Genomic DNA, 25,575 nt, shown 5'->3' on the forward strand with positions numbered 1-25,575 from the left:
AGGTGAGACTGATTCTCGTAGCTTCACAGTAGCTGGGAAACAGGATCTTCCTTGCCTGCAGCCCAGTGATGATCATTTCTGTTGGTGCATTGTACTTACATGTGTTGGTCTCTCTCGAAATGAAGGTGGGCTAAAGGCCTTTTACCTCATTCCCATAATTATATATATCTAGGAAGATCGCCCCAAACAGTTTGTCAGTGGAGGCGAACAACGGTGCTTGCCCATTCACAGCTACCAGGATCTCTAGCTCCTGTTTTGAAATGGCCCCTTGGCTTTTAAGCTGGGGAAGTGTTATTGTTGCCTTTTTTCTGCTGCTTTTAAGCTGTGTCATCATTAGAAGAGCTTTGGCAATGGGCACATCTCTATTCAGCCAAGATCAGGTTTGGAGGAGAAAAGGTAAAAAAAGCTCCGTTTTGAGAACAGGAAGGAAAACTCAGTGGGACAGATTCTTAGTTGGTGTAAATTGTGATAGCCCAATTAAAGCCACTGGTTCTGTGGTAATATACACCTGCTGAGAACTTACTCCAGTATTTTGGCTTGTCCATTTCCATGGAAGTATAATATTAAGTGCATGTTGTTAGCTAGGAGTCCACTGACTCATTAGTTGTCATTTTCATTGGTACTTATTATTTCAAAGGGCCTTTGTTAGTTGAATTTTTAAATAATTTTTATAGAGGCAGTTAGGCAGAGAAGTTAAATTAGGGGTATTTGCCTTTTCTCAGCATGGCAGTATTTAATTTTTACCTTGCATAGATTGAGGGCATTGTCTGAAGTATGAAACTAAGGACTAAAGTTTACTAGTTTGGATTTCTGTCTACTATTTCCTAAATAGTAAAAAAAAAAAAAAAAAGCAAGAAAAAGAAAAAGATTGTTTTTGTCTGACAGAGCATAACTTTTTTCCTGAGGTAATTTTAATTCATTTCAGGTTCCAATACTTTTTTATTCTCTAGATTTGATATCACAGTTTTTGACTGAGACATTTTATTCTTTTTGTTCTTCCATATATCGTTTTACAAAAGCTTCCTCTGCCAGCTATCCCTTCTGAATGCTGAAGTGGAAAAGCCATTTCCAAAGAATTTGGAAGTTTTATGGCAAGAATGACCTCTAATGAGAGTAATAATTTGTAATGAAGATAAAATGTGTCTGCTGTTTTCCCTGCAGAGTAAATAGCTGTACCAGTAAGAATAACCAATAGCAAACGTAATTCAAAGAACTCCTAAAAGAAATCTAAAGGTGTGGATGTGCATTGGTGCAAATAAAATGTGAAACTGCTGTATGATACCAGGATAGTAAGCCATTGCTCTTTCACTGTTGTCATTAAGTGAATAGTCCAAAGTGGGATGACGAGGTGCCTGCATCCAGGGGATTTCCTGCAAGGACAGAAGAGTTGTAAACAAATTAAGATGAAAGCTGGTTTTCTGCCTCTTTGATCATAAATGCAACCTTTCCCCCTAAAGCACTTGGCATGACTAATCTGCCACATATTCTTGACATCCTACAGGAGAGCATGAGCACCCCTGCTATACTCACGTAGTCCTTAGAACACCTTGGGCAACTTGCTACCACAGAGCAAAACAAAGTCAGAGTCAGGAGCAGATGTCGCGGAGTAGCTCAGCACATAAGAGCAGAAGCCTTATCTTTTAGCCTCAGGGCAGCCTCTGCATGCTCTTCTTACGGTATTCCTTTTTCAAGGAAAATTGGACTTCTATATAAAATTGTATTTTTTTCATTTTTTTTTAAAGCCAGTGATGTCAATCATCTCTGAGAAACTCGCCATACTCCAGAGGTTTAGGCTTTAATAGAACAACTCAGAACAGTTGAATATGTGTGCATATGTATTTCAGTTAGCTCTTGATCAGGATGAGGGCACCATTGTGTGCTGCGTTTTTCAGGCTCAGAAAAAGATACAGTCCCTGTTCCAAAAAATGCAGCCCAACATACTATACAGGTATAGCAGAGAAATTTTTCGGACATTAGAAGATAGTAAAGGAGAGATTTTCAAAGTGGCTGAGGTACATGGCTGCTACTGAAAGCTAATGAATGCTGGATGCCTACCTGTTCTTTGTGTCTCTAAAATCGCTTCCTAAGACTGATTTTAGTAGGTTTCCTAAAGGATTTACCCACAGCAAGTGAAATTGTCTCTAGTATGAGGCCCATATACATCTTCATGGCAGACTGCACCTCCCATCTGTTCTTGCACTGAGAGAGAAGACAGATCAGGAAGGAACAGCAGCACTGGTGTCAAACGAGTCTACTTCTGCTGGGGGGACAACAACTGCTATTAAATCCTATAAATTGAGTAAGTGCTACAGATAGGTTGTGTTGCCTTCTGATAAGGCAGGGGTGTTCAACCCCCGAGCCTGCAGGCCAGATCAAGCCCACAGAGCCATGACTTCCTGCCTGCAGAGGTCTGAAAATTTGCAGCAGGGGAGCAGTGGCAACAATTGCTGCTCTCCTGCGGTCAATCTTCCAGACCTGTGGGGAGCCTAGCAGGCTGAATAGTAACACTAGATTGATGTACCCAGAGCCCAGTACAGGCACATAGGGCCAACTAGAGGTAGGGTGGGCCCTGATCCTGTAGCTTGGGGCCCCAGGAGGCAGTGCAGGGCTGAGGGAAGCAGCATGGAGACCTGACAGGTGGTGCTGGACTCAAGCAGACAGTGGCGAGGGGCAGTTCCAAGAGGCTGCATGGGGTCTGATCCTGGTTTATGGAGCCCCATCCAGCCTGCAGACCAGCCACAAACCACTCATCCAGCCTGCACCAGCAAAAGTTTGAGCGCCGCTGTAGTAATGTGATCATGGGTTGTGAAGTGAATTTCATTCTAAGCTGCTAAACAGTCCCCCAGGCCAAGCCATGTTATTCATAGAAGGGTGCACAACAACATGAATTTCATCTGATAGTTTTAATTTTCTTTAAAATAAGACAAATAAATCCATGTTTGTTTTTCAAAAAGTCCTAGTATTTGATGTTTGCTGTAATTTTGAAACAGCTACTTTAGGTGGTTTTTTTAAAAGAAAAGAATGTGTAGCTGTTAACAAAGATGGTTTGATTGCACCTGTTCTGTGAAGGGTGTGCGCCACCAGAATTCCCCCAAAAATTTTCAATTAGTTCTATGCAATAGTGGCAGTTACTGGACCATAAGTGATAGGAAGTCTACCAAGCATATTGGGTTTCGCATTGAAATCAACCATTGGAACATTTTATTTAAGAGTATGATGTGGTGTGTTTTGGCAGTGCTTGGACCAATAGTTGATGAGATGTACAGAGATCACGTACTAACACTTTATGTTGAAATAATTTTCATGCTCCTTGTATTATTCCTTTTTGGTAAACCCCTGACATTTATAGCCATGTTACTTTTTAGACATTAATATGGTTTCATGATTAGTTCCTCTTGGGAAAAGCAGCTTTGCCGTTTGCTCAGAAAATTAAGGTGGTGGTTGAATAATACGTAAAGTACGTTTATCTTCTGCACTTTCCTCTTTTTTATTTAAAAATGTGTTTCTGTGGGTTTGGTATTCACAAGAAGGATGCACCCAGTTTAACTTGTGCTCTCAGACATGGAGTAGACCATTTATGTGGCTGTTTGCACATGCAGCAATCTGAAAGTGCTGTGTTTTGTACTAGTGGTAGCTCACGAGTCCCGTGCCCATATGTTTTCCTAAGGTGTTATCACACTTGCTAGTATTTTGTTTTTTATTTTAGAACTCTTGTATGTCTCAGGCATGATTCAGCTTTATGGTATTCAGTGCAAAAAACACTTGAAATATAGTTCCATATTCCAGTCTTACTCGAATTCAAGACGAGGTTTCTTTCCCTGTTCAACATGGGTGCGGGGGGAAGACTCATCTTGCATTTAAGTATCAGCTCTGGGCAGGCAGGGGCTGCAGCTCTGTCTTGGCCTCAATCCTGGCCTAGAGAAGCAGCTACTGCCGGCCCAGGATCAGGGCTGGAGCTGTCACTGCTGCCTGGCTGGGGCCGGGGCTGGGGCCAGAACTGCCATCGCTGCCTGGCTGGGGCTGCTGCTGCTTAGCCATAGCCAGGGCCAGCCAGAGTTGGAACTTCCACCACCACCGTCCGGCTGGGGCCACGCTTGGAACTACCTCTGCTGCCTGACTGGGGCCAGGGCTGGGGCTGGAGCCACTGTGATCCATGACCTGGGCTGTAGCCAGAGCCACCGCATTGGGTAAGCCCAGGTGAGATGGTGGCGGGCAGAGGCGGGGCAAATGGTTGGGGGTGGGGCAGGCACTGACAGGGGGCAAGTGGCAGGGAGAGTTAGCAGTGGGGGGACAAGTGGCAGGGGGGCCAACACCAGAAGGGCCCCTGCTTCCCCTCCCACCCCCCACCAGCTTGCTCCCCTGCTGCTTTTCCCTGCCACAACAGTGGAGGGAAAGTTTAAGACAACCCTCCAATAATTAGATTATGTACTTTGAAAATAACACATAATTTTCCATATCTAGAATCTAATGGGCAGGGGGGTCATCTTAAATTCAACATCATCTTGGATTTAGGTAAATGTAGTAAATATGAGCACCATTTTGTCATTTGGTAAGATAAAAGTGGGTAAATGCTTTAAAGTACTCGGTAACAAAGCAACAGCTAACATCAGCACGTATGGCTTGATCCTTTATTGCTTAAGTCAACGGGAGTTTATTGACATTTTTTGAGAACAAGGATCTAAACCAGGGGTTAGCAACCCCTGGCGCACATACTAGAGCATGGCGTGTGAAACCATTTTGCTCAGCACACCACAGCTGTTCTGGGCTCTGGGTAGGCCCCTGCAGCTGACCACGGAGCCCAGGCTGCTTGCAGTAGGTGGTGGGGAGGCTGCAAGGAGCTGCATTGGGGTCCATGGTACCCTGACCGGGCTCATTGCCAGCAGTGGGTGCATGTGTGCCTCAGGGTGGACAGCAGGGAAGGGACCCAAACTGTACTGCCACAACATGAATTGGGCCCCTCACAGCTTCCCCACCATCCACCCTTGGCACACTGATAACTTACAAGTCAGGATTGAGGGTCTTTTTGACACTTTGCCCAAAAAAGTTTCTGACCCCGATCTTAACCGTAGTGCCCACAAATTACCTGATCACATCAAATTGACTGGCAGAAATGTAACAAGCCCTGTTTATCTTAGATTTGCCATTTCCAGCTCTTCAGAATTTGTTAGCCCTCTTGTTTTTACTGCTGCTTTTGCAAAAGTGATATATCAAGAGTTGTGCTGTGGGCAGTTACGTTAAACTGAAAAAGCAAATATAATGCCCCATAGGTAACATTGCTAATATGGATGGGTTGTAAATATTACCTGTCAGTTTTTGTTTGGCACTGAAATCTCAAAGGAGCAAACAAAATCCATGAAAACTGGCCCAGCTTTTATGTTCTTTCCTTATTCTCAAATCTGCCAAGCTGGCATAAGGAAACACATCCGTAGTTACAAAATATGGCTCCCTTTATCTTGTCTACAATAATTATAGAACAGATAATGGCCTACAAAGGGAATTTCTGTACAGGAGAGCTGGAAACTCTAAGTGTACGCACATGACATGTCCTCTTTCTTACTCCTAGGAGTTGCAACATTTTTCCCCCCACTAAATAGACAGAGGCATCCCCCAGGTGTCAAGACCATCCATATAGATTGGGGGGAGTCCTGTGCCTCCACACATTCTCTCAGCTTCTTAACCAACCCCCTTCCCAAAATTCCTTCTTGCAGTGGAATCCACACAAATAGGAACCCTGATAAATTGATAGCCAGCATCATCTTGTATGGCAAGTTCCATGGAGCTGGTGAGAATATAGTATTTTTCTTCTTTGCTTTATACAGAGCCTAGCATAATAGGGCTCTATTTCAGGGCTGGGGCTCCTAATGTTTCTGTGATACTCCTCCTATTGCTACTACTAGTACTAATAATACTGTGGAATGCGGCCAATCCTACTTCTCCCTAGCCACAAACCCACAGGATTTTGCTTTATGCTTGTATAAAAAGTATGTGTGAATAGGAAGTATGCTCAGTGTTGATTATATTCCATGTGTTGCTGAAAGCATATAAGTGTTACTCTTGAAATGCTTTCTAGAATACTTTTATTTCAAAGATGAGAATTAGAAGTGAGATCCTAACCAATTGCACAAATACCAGACCAGTAGGAGAGTTGGCAGAGGTTTTGCCCTTGTAGATTACTTTGGGTATGAACGTTCCATCTGCCTAAATCCTACCATAGTTTTATTTCTAATTATATTGCATTTATGATTTATATTGTATTAATATGTTTTTGTGTGCCTCTGCTTCGCATTGATGTATGGATATGTACAAGATGGGCCCAGAGCCAAGATTTCTACAATCAACGCAATCCAAATACTGAATCTAAACGCTGAGAAAATTACAGTCTGATTTCTGAACCTCTTTAGGAATTTCCATCTGGGATGCTGGTTCAGTCTGTTGTAGAAGTTCAGCCTGGGTTCATGCTTATTTTGCACATTTCTGTGTATTACTTCATAAGTGTGTGTATCATTTTGGGATATTTTAGGATGAAAGGCTTTACATATATATATATGTAACGTGTGTGTGTGTGTGTGTGTGTGTGTGTATAGATATATATCTATATAGATGTATAGATATATATATAGCTAAATGTTTAAGATACTCAGTTTCTCAAAGGTTGAGTGCAAAAGCTTTTGTTTTCTTCATTTCTGCCATGAGGTGTTTACAGTAAACCTTTCACTCTATAGAATTAAGTGAAAACATTCTTTGTGATGCAAATGCCTCTCAAGCTGGCTCCTTTATTTGCCACATATCAGGTATTTATTCCTTTTGTCTTCAGGCCTCAGGTTGCCTCTCTAGCTGTCCACCTAATGGTTGTCTCTTTCTCCTCACCCCATACAGTCTCAAAACATTTTCTTTTTCCCCATGATGTTTTATCTCACCCTAAACTAGCCTTTAATATTAATCACAGAACTGGGCCTGTTGAATTAAACTGGTTGAGATTTCTCCTGTAGACAGCTCTCATTCCTGTCTCTCCTTCATGTCCAGTGCAACCAAACTATATTTATATCTGCAAAAGGACTTATAGCTGGAGAGGGGAACTTCAACTTTCTCCTTTTCCTCATATTGAATGACTAGTGTGGAAGAATCTCCTCCGTCTTTTCTTAATGGGACATTTCACAGATCATTCCAGTGCTTGTGATTATTTGAGATCTTTTTGTTTCAGCAGGTAATTTTAACATGTTAATATCTTTTGCAGCAGTCTAGGTCTGCAAGTGTTAGCTTGTAACATGTTATAAAAAACATGTTAAAATCACAATCTACAAGCTCCATACTCTCTTACTGGGCACATATATTTACACTGGGGTTTATTTACAGGACTGTGATTTGAAGCCCTATTATTGCACATTTGGTACATAATTGTGCCCAGTCATTCACACCTTTTCATAGCTCACTCCTTAAATATAAAACACATTTAGAGCATGACACAAAACACATTTAGTGCATGACACAAATAAAAATGTAGCTATATCTTTTGTAAACATTTTATTCCAGAGTTTGGCCTTCGTGGTAGGAACAAAACATGAAATAATCCTACTGATTTCAATTTAAATTTAACAACTTGAATTGCATCAGTAACACTGAGACAACAAAGAATAAATACCAATTGCAGTATGACTAGCGTCTGTGTAGGAATAGCGAGCAGTTCCATTACTGAGAGGTATTAAGAAGTGGTCAAATTGGCATACATATTAAAAAGAGCTGCTTTTGATCAGCTCCTCTGAACGTCCAGTATAACCTCATTTATCTGAAGCTCTCAGGGGACACCCAAAACCTTCAGATAAATGGGGGTTTAGTTAATCAGGGAAGCCAGCTGTCCAGGTTCTTCACTAGGGCAGGGTTCAAGAGCACAACCTGCCCTCCGTGGTATTGGACCATCTCGGTGAAACGGTTCGCACGCTTCTCCTCAGCAATCTGGCCGTGGGGAAGCCAGCCAGCAGCAAAGCTTCCCCCAGCACTAATCAGCTCCAAGCACAGCAATGAACTAGTGCTGATGGGGTTGATATTTTGTTAGTGGCATATTTCATGTTAAAAAAAAGAAATGTTAGTTTCCATGGCACTGTAAAAACACTGACTTCATGCTGCAAGTGGGCAGTGATATATGATGGGGTGGCTCACTGGCATGTACAACAGAGTACGGGCTTACAGAATTGGGACCATCGATGAGGTCGAAAATGTGATCAAAGCTCCCATAATTAACAGTTCAGCTTTAGTTTTAGGTTTAGCTGTACAGCAGTTCTTGAAATCATCCCCTGCAAGTCCTCCCATTCTCCTTTTTGCCTCAGATAAGTACTCTTTTTGACACTTTTAAGTGGGTCTAAGCCTGGGTCTTCACTGCAGATTTCTGCCATTGTAGCTTAGGAGGTAGTATAAGGAGGAATGATTGCTGACCGACCAGCAGAGCCTGCAGTAGCCCAGAATGCAAATGTAGCTATCCCAGCAAACAGGACTTTTGCTGGGAGGGAGGGAGAGACCAGAATAAAGTATCCCAGCAGTGATGCCATTTTGTCAGTATAAACTGTATGTGCTATAGGAGTGTTTTGCGTGGCCACATCAGCAAAGTGTTTCTAATGTAGATTTGGCCTGAGGGATAAAGGGGGATTTATGGTAAAGATGAGGCTTTTGGTTTTGCAGAAAATTTCTCTGAAAACCAACCAGTTTGTTTGTAAGAATGGCTTTTATTTAAAAAAATAACTGTGCTACTGTGAAAGGCCTCTTGCTCATATGGGGCTGTCATTATCCTTTACAGTCTACATTCAAATAGTTAGGGTTTTTTACCTCCCAGATCAGCTGTCATTTTTAAGAGACCTAGATAAGACTATTTCTGTCCAAAAAATACCTTTCTAAATACTTTTGCATGTAAAATTGTGGTAACAGTGAATTAGGTTAATTTTCTTTTTCTCATTTAACACTCCCTGACTTGCACCACAAGTGAAAATAAGCGATCCTTTCATGTGAATCCCTCTTGGATTTCTGTCCCTGTCACAAGTCACTGTGACTTGGTGTTATTAGCAGTCAGACCTCGAGGGTAGCCAGAGACTGGAATAAAATGCATGTTGATTTCAGGAAAGAGAAGCCAGAGAAGAGCAGTGAGGTGGAAGTTGATACAATCCCTCTCTATGCTGGCCTTGACTGTAGCTACAGGTAGCGTACTTACTCCTTTATTTTCATGTGCAAGAAAAACGCATTAAAAAAGTAGGTGTTTTTACCTAAAACTTCCTCCTTTTAAGTTTGTGGTAAATCTTTGTAGACCTCTGGATGCTTTTTGAGCCCTATACATATATTATTTTTCAAATGTGGTTCCTGTAAACTAACCAACTGTTATTTAATCTTTTTCCACGCTTAGGGAAATCTCCCCCCTCCCTCATAAATAGGAGTTTCATGAGTCATTTCATTTTGATTTGAATTCACGTCACCAGTGCCACCTCTTGCGATCTTTCCATGCAATATTTAGCAAAATGCATATGAACTTCTATTTTGTTAGCAGTTGTTCATTGCATTGTATGCTTATGTGTTAGATGTGGAAGGCCTTTCATTAAACAGCAGTATATTATTAGGCATAGCATGAAAAGCCTTTATAGTGTATCTGCCTTGTTTAAACTGGGCCCACAAGCAGGCTGCAGACTAAAAGGGTGAGCAATGAATTGAGAGTTGATGGCAGGCCCATAGAGGTCCTAAGGCTCAGGTGGTTGTCAGCCATAAGTTTAGCTTAGCTCTTTCAGTAATTTGTCACGCCTTGGTCTGCTCCTGCTGCGCCAGCACGTGCCAGCTTAGTGTCAGAGTGCCTGTTCGCCAGACGGCCACTCAGGCCTAACATCCTGCTGTTAACAGGACCAGCGGCTTGCTGTGGCAGTATGGAATACAGAGCCTTGGCAACAGCCAAGTGCTGTGCAGAATAAGCATGTTCATAATGAGATGTGAATGGCATCAGTCAGTCCCTTTAGAATAGGGTCTAGGCGTGTGCCTCCTCTCTTAGGAAGTTTGGCAGCCTATTCATTAACAAGAGTCATCAGGAGTTCAGCCTATAATAGTGAAGCAGCCCCAGATAGTTCAGCCTAATGCTTGTGCTATCAGGAATGTGTTCTCTTGGGCTTAAAAAGAAAATAAGCAAATAAAATTGTCAGCAGGTGCAATCGCTAAAATGCTAAGTATTCATTTTCTTACTTTAGTTTCCTAAAGGAAGTTTATAGAAAGATTTCTCAACAGAGGTTTCTGCCTCTGTTAGCATGAAAATCTTTATTTTTTAAATGTTCTCTTAAGTACAGCGACTCCAGGAACTTGCATATAATTAAGACATAAACACATTGATTATCCCCACTGAGGTAGGGCACTAAATATTGTGTATTGTCTTTCAAAGCATTATTTAGCTCTGAATTACAAAGGACAAAGACATTTTCAAAGTGTCATTACTAATGTAGCACAAGCCAAAAACGGCACCTTGAAATAATTTTAATGAGTGATGAAAGGGTTTCAGTTTTTAAAAAATCACCTAAATTATATTGAGTTGCTGGTGAAATTCCATCTTCTCGTAATTTGCTAATTATAAATTGTCATTTTCCCCTACTTAACACTATTTGGTGGATTTGGAATACATTTCTATGTGACAAAAACACAATGAAAATCTGAAAACTCATTTTTTAGAGCAGGAAATGGGGAATGAGATGTCATACTGGCTTCTTCGAGTGTTAATTCATAAAGTCATATGTGAGGTTCTTCAATCCATTGTAGATTTGTTTCAGACGTTATCCTGTTATTGGAAGTGCGTGATTCACCTTCTGAGAAAACAGAAGCTGCACACAAAAGGAAAAGATTTGCTTTCTCCTCTGTGAAAAGCTGCCGCAAGCAGGGGTCCTATTAAGACAGCTGGAAAGTTGCTTCAGCTTGTTACGCTTGTAAGTTTTATTGGTGACTGGTTTTTGATTACACATTTGAATGCTGCGTGTTCCAGGTTGCCGAGCTTTAATTAAAAGGCAATAGTCTTGATTTTAGATTGCTTTGTTGTCTGTATTATGCAGATTGTGCTGTATGCATGTTCTTATTTTCTTAATTTGTATCACTCATTTAGGATACATCAGATGACAGCTTCTAACATACAACTTAAATGTAAACTTTGTACAGTTCAAGAATGTTACTGTTGTATTCTTCCTTATGTCAGAAAGTGCTGTGATCAGTTGCATCTATTTTCTCTTTCCCTTGAAATCCTAACACAATGTTTTTTATAGGTTGGAAAAGAAAATTGTAATAAAAATATTATCAGCCAGGAATATGCTCAGGAAGCTCCAATATTTCTGTTAAAATTATACTTTTTACTTTACATCAATAACATTTTTGTTATAAACCCCACTAACTTCAGAGATTCCCTGAATTCATCCCATGCCATAACTTTTCAGTAATGATCTTGATACTGCAGCTGAAAAAGATATTGTTATGATAGATCATTGCGGTGTTGATACATTTTGGTGCTTGTTCTTAGAAATTATCATCATTTCTATGAAATTTTGAGAGACATTTTTTTCACACCAGTGATACAGCTCTCTGCATGTATTGGTACAGATTAAACTGTTAGCATTCTTAGACATGCTTTAGTAGCATTTAATGTTGTGGGTACATTTCCTTAACCTGGTTATTGCAGCTATGAGGAGAGAGCTCTGTATCTTGAAGCAATAATCCAGAATCACAAAGAAGTAATGACATTTGAGGATTTTGCAGCTCAGGTCTTTTCTCCCTCTCCTAGCTACTCCCTCAGTGGAACTGGTGAGTCTCTGTATGTTATTCTTCTCTTTAGCACGAAGAAGCACTTGAGCAGCAGATGTACACCTGTTTTTTGTAGATAAATGCTTGCAAATTTAAGAAGACCATTCTCCCCCTGAATCAACTAATGAATATCAAAAGGAATGATGACATTCATTTTAATTTGTTTTGCATCAGAGCTATTCACTCAGTTCCTTTCTTCAGCTATCTTGCTAACCTCTGAATCTAGCAAGGTTAATGAACTTTCTCTCAGTAATGTGCTCGGGTTCATTCAGGAGTGTGGGTTTCTTGCTGAGCTGGGAATATGTTGTTCGAAAGCTATGCCTGAATCAGTGCTTACTTATCAAAAAATAGTTCCTCACAGTAGAAGCCGTTGCTACTAATGCTAAATGGGGATTATGCTGCTGAGATCCCAGGGTCAGGGATTAATGCAGAAGAAATGTACGGATAGTGTTCTGTTAGAAAATCATAACAGCGGTGCAGTAGACTAACATTTTCCTTTAATGTTTTAGAGTACCCATGGGCAAATTTTAAACTTCCTATAACACCTGGATGAGGCCTGTTTTTAAACTTTATTTTGAGAATATGTTCTGAGACTTACTGAAACATGGGAAATTACTGTACAATTCAGTTAATTTGTCCCATGTGACATATTAAGCTCTAAAATTAGCTTGTACAGTGAATGAACTATGAATTTTTCCATTTAAATATTCTTGAATGAATGTGCTTTAAAGGGAAACTTTCATTCTGAAATGGAGACTTCTGGCACTCTCCAGGTAGATTTTTGCTCTTATAAAAAGTGTGTGGTCAGTGCCTGATGGCATCCTTCATATAAAGATTCCTTAATCCATTTTTTTACATGCATTTGGTGACACTGGCCCTTTCTAATTATTTCATGAGACACTTTTGGATTGTTTAATAGATTAATCCAAACCTGTATAACTGTTTCAGGACATCTGCCTTATTTCTCTTTATTCTGACTCGTTAACGAATATCTTCTATCTAAACTGAAAAATTGAAAAAAGAAATTTAAATTTGCTGAAATAAATCACTTACAAATAAAATCAGCCATGCATCATTGTTTAACATTACTGGCTCCAATCCTTGAGCTTTCAGAGCTTTGTTAGGAGATAAGAGGTGTATGCATGTACTTGTATTGGTCGCCAGTAGCAGCAGGCAGAAGGCTTTGGAGATAAGCAAGCTGGCAGAAGTAAAGGGGAACCAGTGTTATTTACATAATCGTGCCTCTGCTTCCTGGAGAGGCGTCAAGAAACACAGGGATGGCCTCTATTGATCTTTGTTGAACTGGAATACTAAACAACATTAGAAAAGCTTATAACTTAAAGCTTTGATTAATGTTTTCTACATTAAAAAGTAGAACAGCTGTGCACTAAATTCTTTTATACACTCTGCCAATACTCTGAGACAAAAAAAGTATCAATTGCCACAGGCATGTATATTTCATACCCAGTTTTATTAGGTATTTTGAGTCATTTATCTGTTTAGATGTTAGCAAATAAAAATACAAGCATCTTGGCTGAATTTTACTTTAAGCACACTTATTGGATTTACCAGTGTTTTCTAGTCCACAATCCAGTACCTTTTTGTACCTAATTTGTTCATCTTATTCTGACCAAACTAAGCATAGCAAGAAAAGACAAATTGATATGAAAATACAATAGCAGGACTTTTAAATTTTCTAATACATGTTGTATGCTACATATGCTACAAGCATGCACTCATACATTATATGTTATATGGTTAAGAACTGTTTAAATTATTCAGAAAAGTTGTTGAATAGTCATTAGGTGCTTGAATAGAGTTCTATGTTTTTGTGATTTAAATTTTTCTGAAACAGCAAAACCTACTACAAAATTCAGATCCTTATTTTCAGCCTTCTAGAGTTTGGAGCACATGTAATCGTTCAGAGACATAAAAAACAGAGGACAGTCAGGATTATTTTTGGCTGAATCAGATTCCAAAATACAAGTTCCCAAAGCAGTGAGGTGTCTAGAGCAGTGAGTTTAGTTTGACATGTTACAAAGGCACTAAACAGAGATTCAGGCTTGAATGTAGAAGCATCCCATTGCTAGGCTCCCATATTTCCCTCTCCGTGAACTGTGTTTCAGGGTGTTCTGACATAAGGAAACCTCTGTAGAGTGTTACCAGAAAGTTTATACTTCTTTTAAAAGAGCTGTTGTTAGGATATATTGAAAGATTAATGAAGAAAATGGTATAATTTCATCCTGGGCTTTTGAAAATGCAATACGATGAGGTTTTGAACAAGAAGAAAAGACTTCTTGAATATTTTTTAAATTAAATCTTCCATATTAGACAACTCCATAGCTCATGGTAATTACTTGTCATATTAGTGCTTACAGAGACATGGAAATCAACATCTCTGAAAGTTCCCCCTTCTTTGATTAAAAGAACATCTATCCACTTTTATCCTTTTGACTACTTAGTTGCTGAAGTGTTCAGTATCAGAACTACAATGATTTTCTATTACTAGATTACATGGTTACCTGCTTTTTGGCAAATACTATACATACATAATTCCAGGAGTTAAGTCAATATTGAAATTAGACATAAAGCATGTAAGTCTACAGTTGTTACTGGATATTCTCAGTGTGCTTCATCATAGGCCCTGATTCTTCAGGCAGTTAATACTGCTCCACATGACTACAGTAGTCTGATCACTCAGGTCCCCTTGCAAGATCTGGCACATCTGGATTAGTATAAAACATTTTTATTTTCCTGACATTTTAGATTGCTGGTTCTTTGTATTTGATCTTGCATTATCAATTCATTGTGTAATAACAAAGAGTCATAGTAGTATCTATTTGTATCCTTTTGTGCAGATGTAGAAAAGTTTAATTTTTCATTAAATTATAATGCCATTCTGGTAGATAAAAAACAAGCTGATCCAAAATGTATCTAATGAACTTATGTTTGTATTTATTCATTCACATCATCGTCCAGAAAAAGTTAAGAAAGTCTGGTTTAAAATGAGCTCTTCCCACGCAATCAATTTGAGTATAAGCAAATAGAAGCAGTGATTATTACAGCCTGCAAATATTAGGCACGTAGTCTGCTATCCCTATGTGCGATGCATTTTAGAAGTCTGCCTAATTCACAAACATGCGTAACACAGGTATAGCTGCGCCCTTTGTGCAAAAGTAGCATGCTGCTACTTAAGAAATTTAATGCCTGGTGATAATATTTTTTTTTTAGTTTAAAGGGGATTCCCTTCCTGAAACAGCAAAAGGAGTCGGGTAAAAAGGAGCAGAGCTGGCAAAGCAGGCAGTTTACCTATATTTTCCTCTTCCAAGCAACAAACCAAGTGGGAATATTGACCCTCACTGGCATGAACTTTCATGGTGAATTTAGGATCCATTCTTCCCCAACCTTATCTTCACCATCACCTAATCATAATCCCATGATCGCCATATACACAAATACACAATCCCAGAGATCAGCAAGTTAAAGTACACTTCTGGTATATCTAGGATTTGTTTAATACTTCATGCAATGTAAGATTCATATCCAAGCATAACATTACACATTGTACTGAAAAAATGTAGCTGTTAATAAAACAGACAGTTGGCATATTATTAATAATGACCTATTTATTTGAATGAAACATGCTTTATGTTTTCTGACACAGACTTTGAATATTAGCAAACAGTCAGTTGCTGCAGAATAGATGTTGCCCCCAGGCTCACATGTGATAAGGGTGGTAAAGTATTCACTGACTCAGCCTCCTATCCCATAGACTGGTGTGCAGGTGCTTAAATCTATCTATAGCTGTAGTTCAATTATCCTCTGTAAGTGTTTTCAGGAGCAAGGCCTTAAAACTCCTTATACCTAGCAATAAACATCCCTGTCTCTTAGACCTGAAAATACAGAACAGTAGGCAGAATGAACACCCTTGAACTCATTTAGGGTCTGTGTAGATTTAGGAACAAAAGCTGAGGAAAAGGTCCTTTGTTACTAAACTGGTACATTACATGACTTATTTTAATTAGGCTGTGTATGAGAGTCAACCCAGGAAATCCTTAGTAATCCAACGCTATTTAATTATTCTTATCCTGTTCCTCTGCAGATTTTTCCATTTGGGAAGGGGTTTTTAGCTACCATCTTTGCTTCTTTTCTCCCTCCTACATTTGTCAAAGTAGCAAAGCTAATTTTTACAGAAAAAAGTGGTGTTGTGCACATACTTGAGAAGATACAGTTTGTTGGCGTATCATTTCAAGTATGTTGTTCTAAACGGATATTAAATATGTATTAATAGGTGCCAAACTATGTTTTCAAATCTAGTTATCCTTGCTGATGGAAAAAAAAGTAGTTGCAATTTAAAACTAGAAACCCAATGGTGGTTTTAAGTCCCAGGAGATGGAAGTAATAGAAAGTTCTAGAAAAGACAATCCGTTTTTTGACTTCATGAACAACAGCTTCTTCAGAAAACTATTCGTGTTAGACATTTTGATGCTTAGATTGGTAGATTTGTTTCAACAGGAGACCCTAAAAATTGTACCTGCAAGCAGGCTTAATAGTATTTGTAGACTTGCAGCTAGTGCTTCAAAGGGTTAATTGGAATGGGCACACTTGACTGCTGAGAGGACTGATCTAATCACTGCCATATCCAAGTGCATCTGTTCACCATGAGGTCATTCTTGTGCATGCTAATGATTTGGAAAATAAAGCATAATGCCTGACATTATCAGAAAGGCTATAAATAGTGTAAATCTTTACTTTTTAGCAGTGGATTGCTATTGTGGAATGAAAATAAAGGCAAACAAATCTTACATCACCCCCCTTTTTTAAAGCCATCCTTATTGTCACTGCAGCAACAAGAAAACTGTGCTGAAAAACTGTGACACCCAATATATGTTGATACACGGAACCCGTAGTCAATATTATAGCACTGTCCAGGAGCAGCGCTTCAGCTTAAGGAATGGTGGACATTTCCAGCTTTCCCAGGTTTTTAAGGTTTTGGAACTACTGTATGTTTATTTGCATAAGACTGAAATTTGGCAGCCAGATGGCTACGTTTTTGTTGCTGCTGTTGTTGTTAAAAAAAGCAATATAAAGGCATTAATCTTTTTTATTTCTAGGATTTGTCATTAAAAAATAGTTTTGTTCCTAAAACAAATGTTCTGTATGTTTAAAGTGCCTTTTGCTGAAAACTTAACTGTTGGTTTTTTTCCTGGTCAATATTGAAAGGGAAGGAAATGTTTAAGTGGCTGTTATGTAAAAAGATCATTTTATTTGTCTTTTTGCTCCTAATTGTTGTTGTAAACACAGCTTTTTTAGGTTGCTTCAATATAACAAGGCATTTTTGTTGAGGTTTTTTATCTTCTGCTTTCCTTTCTTTGTTAATGCACAGCTTCCACAAGGATCTGCAAAATTCAGGAGTATATTTTGTTCATTAAATGCCCCAAAAGGAATTTTAAATGTATTTAGATTGATATTTATATATTTCTGAAGTAAGTCATGGTGGAATTTACCAAATAAATATTTGGAACCAAGAAGCCATTCCCCACTGCATTATAACAGCTATGACCTATATCAGGTGTTAATCTTTACCAAGTTCACAGTTTCATAAGTATGAAACATAGTTGTAATTGATCCATGTTAACAAAATTCCATAAGGATTTAATAAGTAAACATCATCTACTGAGCCTGCAAATAGAAATGCATTTGGTGGTTATTTCCTGTTCTGTGTGAAGGAAATAGGCCCACTTCATAAACTCACATATAGTGTTGATGTTTCCTGATGAGGATGAAGGGAAGCCTGGAATTGCCTGGGAGGTTGTTGCAGGTCAAGACTGAGAGCCTGTAGTTGTGGAGCAGTGTGTAGTACTTGCCAGAACTATGCTTGGATCTTTTGGGTGCTAGAAATTCCTCCATTTCAAAGCAAAACATTATTCTCTGAATGTAGGGGGAAACACAGCTGATGACATAATTAGTACTAAGTCTGGCGCAAAGTATGAATGAGCCCAGTATGATTTTACATTCTGAAAATGATTGGATATAAGGATATAGGTCAGTGGTAAAGAAAAACATTTGTAAAATGTCAGCATAGATATTTGAAAGGGAAGAGGAGGGACCACCAAAAGGGACAACAAAGGCAAAGGGATTTAGCTGGCAAGATCATGAGCACAGATGATGAGTTGGTGGAGGGATTCAGGAGAAACTCCAGTGTTTCCAACCCACATTGTCTCCTGAAGGGTAGACCTGTTACCTTGTCACCAAAGGCTTTTTCTGCTATAATTCAATGAGCAAAAGGGACAGCATAAAAATCTGTCCCTAGGTGCAATATCCAAACAGGACACTGGTGACCATGGTCTTCCACACCTCTCTTTTCTTTGAGGCATACAGAAATTCCACTGTCGATACATTCATCCTTTTAGATAGACTCTTGACGTAAGTCAATCTCTGTCTTCCATGATCTCTTCTTCCTTCAGTCTTTCCAGTTCCAACCAGATTTTCAATTTTCTTTTTCCTCATAAAATGTCTGAGAAACTCCAATTGTTTTCTTCTGATGTTAATCAGCAGTTTCCTTCTGAAGCCTGCTCTTAACAAAATATCTTCATTTGAAGTGTGACTTGTCCAACATACCTTCAGATGCACCTTAAGCACCACATCGCACTTGCCTCAATTCTCTTTTCCATACTTGGCGATATTGTCCAGCATTCTGATGCGTACATGAGGACCGGTACAACATAACAACCCAAAACACATAACTTCATCCCCATAGAAATGTTCCTACTTGTCAATATCTTTTTCATTTTCAGAAATGAATCTTTTGCCATCCCTATTCTCCATTTTATTTCAGGATCACATTTACCATCTGATGTTATCCAGCTTCTCAAGTACTTAAATATATCGATCTGCCTTATGTGTACCTTTCCCACTTTGATGGTGCATATAGAAATGATCATCTTCTTCGTAATTCCCATGCATTCTGTTTTTCTACAGTTGATACTTGAACCCTTCTTCTCACTTTCACTAATAATTTTATCTAAAATTCCTTGCAGCTTCTCTTCTGAATCAGATATTATAAATCTATGTCATCAGCATAATGCAATAAAACCTCCTAAAATTAACAGGTTTATTGGAACAAAGTAAAACAGCACCCTTGAAACAAAAAGGGGGCTCTTCCAACAATTAGGATACTGGGTTGCTGCAGCTTCTCCTTCCCTTGCTCTAATCATTCTGCCAGGCAGTAGGTAAAAGACTATATAGTAGGGGTGTGCGAAATGGGCCGTATTCTATTCAGATTCAGCCCAAATTGGGGACAGTGATTCGATTCTTTGATTCGGATCACTGTCCCTAATTCAGTTTGGCCGAATCTGAATCTGAAGATTCGATGCTGATTCAGAGAATCAGTGATTTGACCATAGACACAGCTTTAAATGTTTTTTCTACATACCTTGAGGTACCAAGTGCAGCTTGTGGACGCTGCAATGCTGGGGTGGATGGAGCGCCCCACAGGAGCACAGGGGGCCCCCCTGCATGCTTGGCAGCAAACCCGGAAGTGGACTGGAAGTACTTCCAGTCCACTTCTGGGTCTGCCGGAGAGCACTCTGGGTCCCCTCTTCGCTCCCCCCCCCCCCCCGGCTCAGCAATCAGCTGCAGGGGGACCCCTGGTGCCCCCCCAGACCCAGAAGGCATCAGTCGCCAAGCCAGGAGGGTGTGAGGGTCTCCCCTGCACACTCCCTGGAGGACCCAGAAGTGGACTAGAAATGCTTCTGGTCCACTTCTGGGTCTGCTGCCAAGCGTGCTGGGGAGCCCCCCGCGTGCCTGTTGGACACTCCATCCACCCCAGCATCACAGCGTTCAGGAACTGCCTGGTACCGTGAGGTATGTAGAAAAAACATTTAAAGCTATGTCTATGTCCAAATCATCGAATCTTTCCAAATCTCTCTGAATCAATTTGGAGGGTTCTGATTCAATTCGGAAAAATTAAAGGATCTCCTGATTTGATTTGGATTCCGAGATTTGGCCACCAAATCGGGCCGAATCACTGCCGAATTGAATCAGGGACCAAAGCTTTGCACAGCCCTATTATATATCACTTATTGCTCCTGAGCTAGCAACTTGCCTGCCTAACCAGTCTCTTCAGTACCTTTCAGAAGGATCACATGCCTTGTTTCAGGATGGCAGCAACTTCTGCAAGAGCAGGTCAGGAGGTGTTCCATACATGGAGTAGACTTGGTACTGATCCTGATAGCCCTTGTGTGCTTCTCCTTCTGCCCAGACCCCTCTCTCTCCATGAGCAGGGAGCTCTTCTTTTTTCTAGCACCACTCCAGGAAGCATGGTAACAATGACTAAGTATCCCCATTCTCTGCCCATCTAGACTTAGACATTGCACAGCTCTCAAACTCAATCTTTGAAGAAGCCAAGGCAGACAGAGCTATGTCCTCCCTGTTGTTTACATCGCATAGGCCCCAGCAAAAAAGGGTTTTCTTCCAACATTTTCTCCCTCCCCGCCCAAGACAGTATAAAAGAGGCATGTAGGAAGCTATCTGTATCCCAGTCAGGTACTGGTTCATGTTCTCCATACTTCATATTTCCTTTCCTTTCCCTGTGCAGTCAGCACTATAGACACTGGGACTTCATTTGCAGGCCGTTTCTCCTTTCTGGCTGAGAAAAACAAGAGTACATTCCTAGAAGGACCCTTATTCCTGGGGAAGATAAAAATTTCAAGAATCCCCTGCTTCAGCAGTTTGCCAAGTCATTTCCTTTAGTGGTAAACAATCACCTTCAAAGAAGAAACTCTAAGCACAGAGATGTTATGATTTAAGCTTCCTAAGTTCACTTAAATACTAAAGATTATCACCGAGTTCTATGAGAAACCTGATTTCAGCACTGTCTTACCTAACATACTATAACTTTTGAAGACTGCCCAAAAGGTGCTTCATCTTTTAGGGTATGGTACCTTATCTAGACCCTAGAGTTACGTTCTTAGTAAAGTCACCGTCACTCACTCTTTAAGGTACTACATTCTTTGTGGCTCCTGGTTTAAGAGTTGTTCTCTTCAAAACCACAGTTTGCTAACTAGCTCCTTTACTGCCAGTTCTGTTATAGTCCTTTGATGATACTACATGTTAAATAACTTCCTCCATTAATTATCCAGCACAAAGGTCCTGGGAAAAATAAAGATAGAAAAATGCTAACATCTGTCACGTTTTTCCATCCTTTTTTCCCAAACTTTATTTCTGAGTTCCATAGTCACCTTGACATGGAGCTCCATTCCTTTTTGTCCTCAGTTGACTTTGTATAGGGAAAGAGTTTCATATTCCCTGGATGTTATTAGGGTCCTGAAATTTTGCCTACAAGTTGCTTAGGGTCATAGGTTCCCTCTTTCTTTTGTTTCCTGGTCTCTGGGAAGAGCAAACCATTTCCCATGTAGTTACTGCTACGTGGATTGGAGTTCATCTCTTCGTAATATAACTGCCTTCTAGACAGAGAGGGAATCCGCAGAGTGACCTCGTAGCATTCCAGCCATTCCTTCAACATACCATTATCTTGTGCATGTCAGAGCTCCCTTGATACAGCTTTCACGCTTATGATGCTTCATGCTGTAACTCAAGGAAGTAGCATTTACCTCAGTAAGTCCATCTAGTTTGGAGTCTGAGTACAATTAAACTTTGTCTAGTTTCCAGGTACTTGGTAACCCCTGAGCAGGCAGGGAGTATTTCATAATATCTGCTCTGAAAGTTCACGGCAGGCCAGCCAGAGTGGCTGGTAGCTGACGATGAGGAGGTACCAAACTTTTCTTTCAGTAGATTTGTGGAACAAGCTGATTTAGCAAAGAGTATTGAAACAACTTTCTGAAATCCATTTTCCAGAACGGAGCAAAATTAACATGTTCAACCTAGGGAAACCCTTCAAATAAATTCATAAACATAAACCCATTCCAAATCTCTCATAATTTACCCCATTTTAGTAAATGTGGAATCACTGTGTTCAAACAACATATCACAGCAACACAGGTCCATCTTCCAGTTTCATAATGGTGATTTTGTAAGATGGGTCATTTCAATTACAACAGACTGATTTCATAACCAGAATTATAACCTCACTGAAGAACCAAGGATCAGCTGGATAGAAATGAAGAAATCTCATTCAGACATGAATACCTGCCATGGTCACATGGGCAAAGTCATTTCTCCTTTTCCGCTTCCATCCCCTTAACTAAGGCTTTCTTTCAGGCAGCCATGCCATCCTTATTTCAATGCTCTTGTTATATATAAAAAAGCCTCCCGAGTTCTGTGACTCCACCGATAGGTATGTATAATGGATTGTGGAAGAAAGTGATCCCACCCTGAACCCACCATTCACCTACTTTTGTGGCTTTTAATCAGCCCCTTAACACTTTTGAAGTGTTTAATATTGCATATGTTGGCAGTATGATGGTTCACATATTTTTAAGGGAAAAGAAATGCTGTCGTGAAGTAGTAAAATTCTAACGGTCCCTGCGAGGAACAGAAATGTTCTACCATTAAATAAGTGTCAGAAAGCTGCCGTGAATAACAAGGGCCAGATTCTCAGATGTTGTTACTCAGTATAATTTGGCGTGGCTTCACAGATTTTAATATATTGATGCTGATTTCCAGTTGAGAATTTGGTCTGTTTGCTCTTACAGATCTGTTCCAGCAAAATTGCAAGGCCCAGAAGGCTGCAGACTGTGGCTATGAAGCAGGGTTGACCTATCATGTGGAAAGGTCAGCCTGCTGCACAAAGGGAAGAAAATAAAACATTGGATAGCTGGAAGTTACAGGGCTTTTTTGCAGGACAAGGCAAATGTTCCTCCTGCCCACTTGCAATTTGTATTTGTCCCACAAGGGCTGCTTAGATGCAGGGAGTATATCCCACCTGGACTGGTATAACTATTGTTTGTGGCTCTAGCAGACAGGATATGAGGACAGAAATCAGACTTTCAGTCTGGTCTTTTTCTTTCTTTTTTCCTAGTAGATGATTGGCTCATGGGGAACTCTCGCTTCCATGATCTCTGGAAGAGACAATGGCAGGGGAGGGCTTCCTCCCTGGCAATCAGTGTTTGTATGGGAAGAAATATTAACTTGATGGGCCTCTCTCTTCTTCCTGGCTGACAGCTCCAGCTGCTTGAGCTGTCAGCTAGCGAGAAGGCTTCAGGCAATATGGCCCCTTTAAAATTTCTTTCCTAGCTCACAAATGTCAGCCAGCCAGGCACATATGAGCTCCCCCCCCCCGTGTAATAGTGTTATTCCCAATGCTTGACGCCACCCCAAGAAGTGGGCAGGTCTGTCTGGCATTTTAAGTTTCAATTCAATATTATATTATATAGCCTTGTTTAAAGGAGAAATATCACTGGAGAGAGAATATAGTTCCCTTGTCTTGTGGCACCTCTGCTTGCTATCAAGCCATTGCTAAAGCAATTTAGGGCTGGTTGAAGCTGTAATGGTTTTAATTTTAGCTTCATGACACCCAGACTGCAAACAAGCGTTGTTATTGTTGTGGGATCAGCTGTGTTAGGATATGTACCGGCACAGCTGATCCAATTGATTGGCAGGTACAGACATCACCCGAGGCTGTTGTCCCACAGGATCAGGTCCCTACCGCTCCCAGGGCTTCAGTGGCTCATCCTGCAGGACAATGGTCACAGGTGCGGGGCTCCAACCTGGGGAGCCCCATGGAAGGGAGCCACAGGGTTCTCTTGCTCTGCAACATGGAACTCATGCCCCAGGATCTCCTGCCCAGGGCAGCTGGGAAGCGTGGGCAGCCCGGAGATGCACTGATTGCACCAGACACGAACAGGCATCCTGCACATCAGGGCATGTCAGACAGTTACCAGGAACTATCACACAGACATTTTGGGGCATTCAGGACACAACACAAGGGGGAAAGGATGTCTTCGCACACATTTTGTGCCACGATAAAAAATTTTCAGACATGACAAAGGCAACATCTGTTTACAGCCTCAATTACTGTTCATGCTAAATTCTGGAACGTCAAAGTCAGGGCCTGTTTTGATGGGTTTTGAGTTCCCACCTCTTGCCTTTAGTGGAATTCAGGGGGTGCCTGGCTTTTCTCAGGACAAAGTCTAAAATTAATTGACTTCCTTTCCCTGCAAACATTTCAAGTTCCTCTTAGTGACTGATGTCTTGGTTTTTCTTCATAGAATCATAGAAGTAGGGTCGGAAGAGACTTTGTAGATCTTCAGGTCTGACCCCCTGCCTGGGCAGGAGGAAAACTGGGCTCAAGTGACCCCAGCCAGGTAGGCATCGAGCCGCTTCTTAAAGACCCCCAGGGTAGGAGCCAGCACCACTTCCCTTGGAAGTTGGTTCCAGATCCTAGCCGCCCTTACTATGAAGTAGTTCCTACGGATGTCTAATCTAAACCTACTCTCCAACAACTTGTGGCCATTATTCCTTGTTATCCCGGGGGGCACTAGGGGAAAGAAGGTCTCCCCCAAACCCTTCTGGTCCCCCCTAGTGAGTTTATAGAGAGTCACCAGGTCCCCCCTCAGCCTTCTCTTGTGAAGGCTGAACAGGTTCAGGTCCCGTAACCTCTCATTAAGGGCTTCCTCTAGCCACTCATTAAGGGCTTGATTCAAAACCAGTTGAACTTGAGGGAAAAATTCCAGTTGACTTCAGTCAGTTTTGCATTAGGCTCTTTTGGCGCATATACATGAGCAGCAAGGCTGCTTTGATGCACTGTAATTAGTGTATCAGTGTCTCCCATGCTTAAAAATGGGAGCGGAGCGCTTTAACTAAAGCTTGTTCGATGAGCTTTAGTTAAAACTCCCCCACCACCATTTTTAAGCACAGGGAGGCTGATACATGAGATGTTCTGGGCACTTTAATTACAGCAGCTCTCAGAGCCACTCTAATTAAAGTGCCCCTCACCCCCACCACCACCACTCATGGAGCACATGTATAAACACCCTAAAACTGGAAGCTGAGTCCTATTGTGCTTGACTCTCCGATGCAGGCAGGGTTGTCTTTTTTCATTATTTTTTTTTGTTTGTCCTCTGTATATTTTCCAATGGGGCAGCTTCCATGTTTTCCTGGCCAAAAGAAATATGCTGCACTAGAGCTGTCTGTTTTGGGTGGTGAATGGTAAATCACTCCTTCACGTGCAGCATTTTCATGAATATTCTTCCTTGTTTCAGTTCACGTGTTTTAACAAATAAATCTCCGAATGACAGCTAAAATGTAACACATGTGCTTGCTTAAAAAAAATATTAAATTGAGAGAGATCCAAATAGCTATCACCCTCAGCAGTTTGGAGAGTAGGCCCAGCCTTAATCTTTCTGCTGTAAGCAGGCCAGATCTCAGATTCACTGTCACAGAAGTCCCTATATTCAGATGAGCCTGTATTTTTTATAACGCACACTTTATTTTTATATGTACATTTTGCATTATTTCAGTCCTACCATCAAATTAAACCTAGGTAAATATATTACTGCGTGTATCAACTTTTTAACAAATTACTACTTTCTGGTTGTGACAAATTACTATTATCCTGTAAACAATATGTATGTGATTTAAGTTAGAAAGTAATAGTAAAGGGCAGATAAAAATTCTATGAGCCTTGTCCTTTAAGTCAAGATGGAAGGTAGAAACTGTGCCAACTTTAGATTAGTATCTACAGCATGGACAATTAATATGTAAAAACATGGTCATTAAGCCAGAAATCCTTTGGAATAAGGGATACTTATTTGGATAATTAAATGGAAGGGTCATAATGTGACACTGCTACATTCCAGGTGCATCTTGGAAGGAATATTGAGC

The 25,575-nt window shown here is 40.5% G+C and overlaps 1 protein-coding gene across 5 annotated transcripts in view; it reads left to right on the forward strand.

The window, feature by feature from the left end:
* RALGAPA2 (Ral GTPase activating protein catalytic subunit alpha 2) overlaps positions 1-25,575 on the forward strand; it is a 374,428-nt gene that overhangs the window by 329,857 nt on the left and 18,996 nt on the right. For 4 of the 5 annotated variants that reach the window (XR_009458933.1, XM_059720247.1, XM_059720248.1 and 1 more), the window contains exon 38: positions 11,669-11,790. Coding sequence is in view for 4 of the 5 variants with exons in the window: in XM_059720247.1 (XP_059576230.1) it covers positions 11,669-11,790 (122 nt within the window). In the remaining variant the exon portion in view is untranslated. Of the gene's footprint in view, positions 1-11,668; positions 11,791-15,021; positions 19,219-25,575 lie in introns of those variants that run through there. The other variant, XM_019491013.2, reaches the window with a different exon arrangement.

The sequence above is a fragment of the Alligator mississippiensis genome, chromosome 1 (assembly GCF_030867095.1).
Source record: "Alligator mississippiensis isolate rAllMis1 chromosome 1, rAllMis1, whole genome shotgun sequence".
Classification (NCBI taxonomy): Eukaryota; Metazoa; Chordata; order Crocodylia; family Alligatoridae; genus Alligator; species Alligator mississippiensis.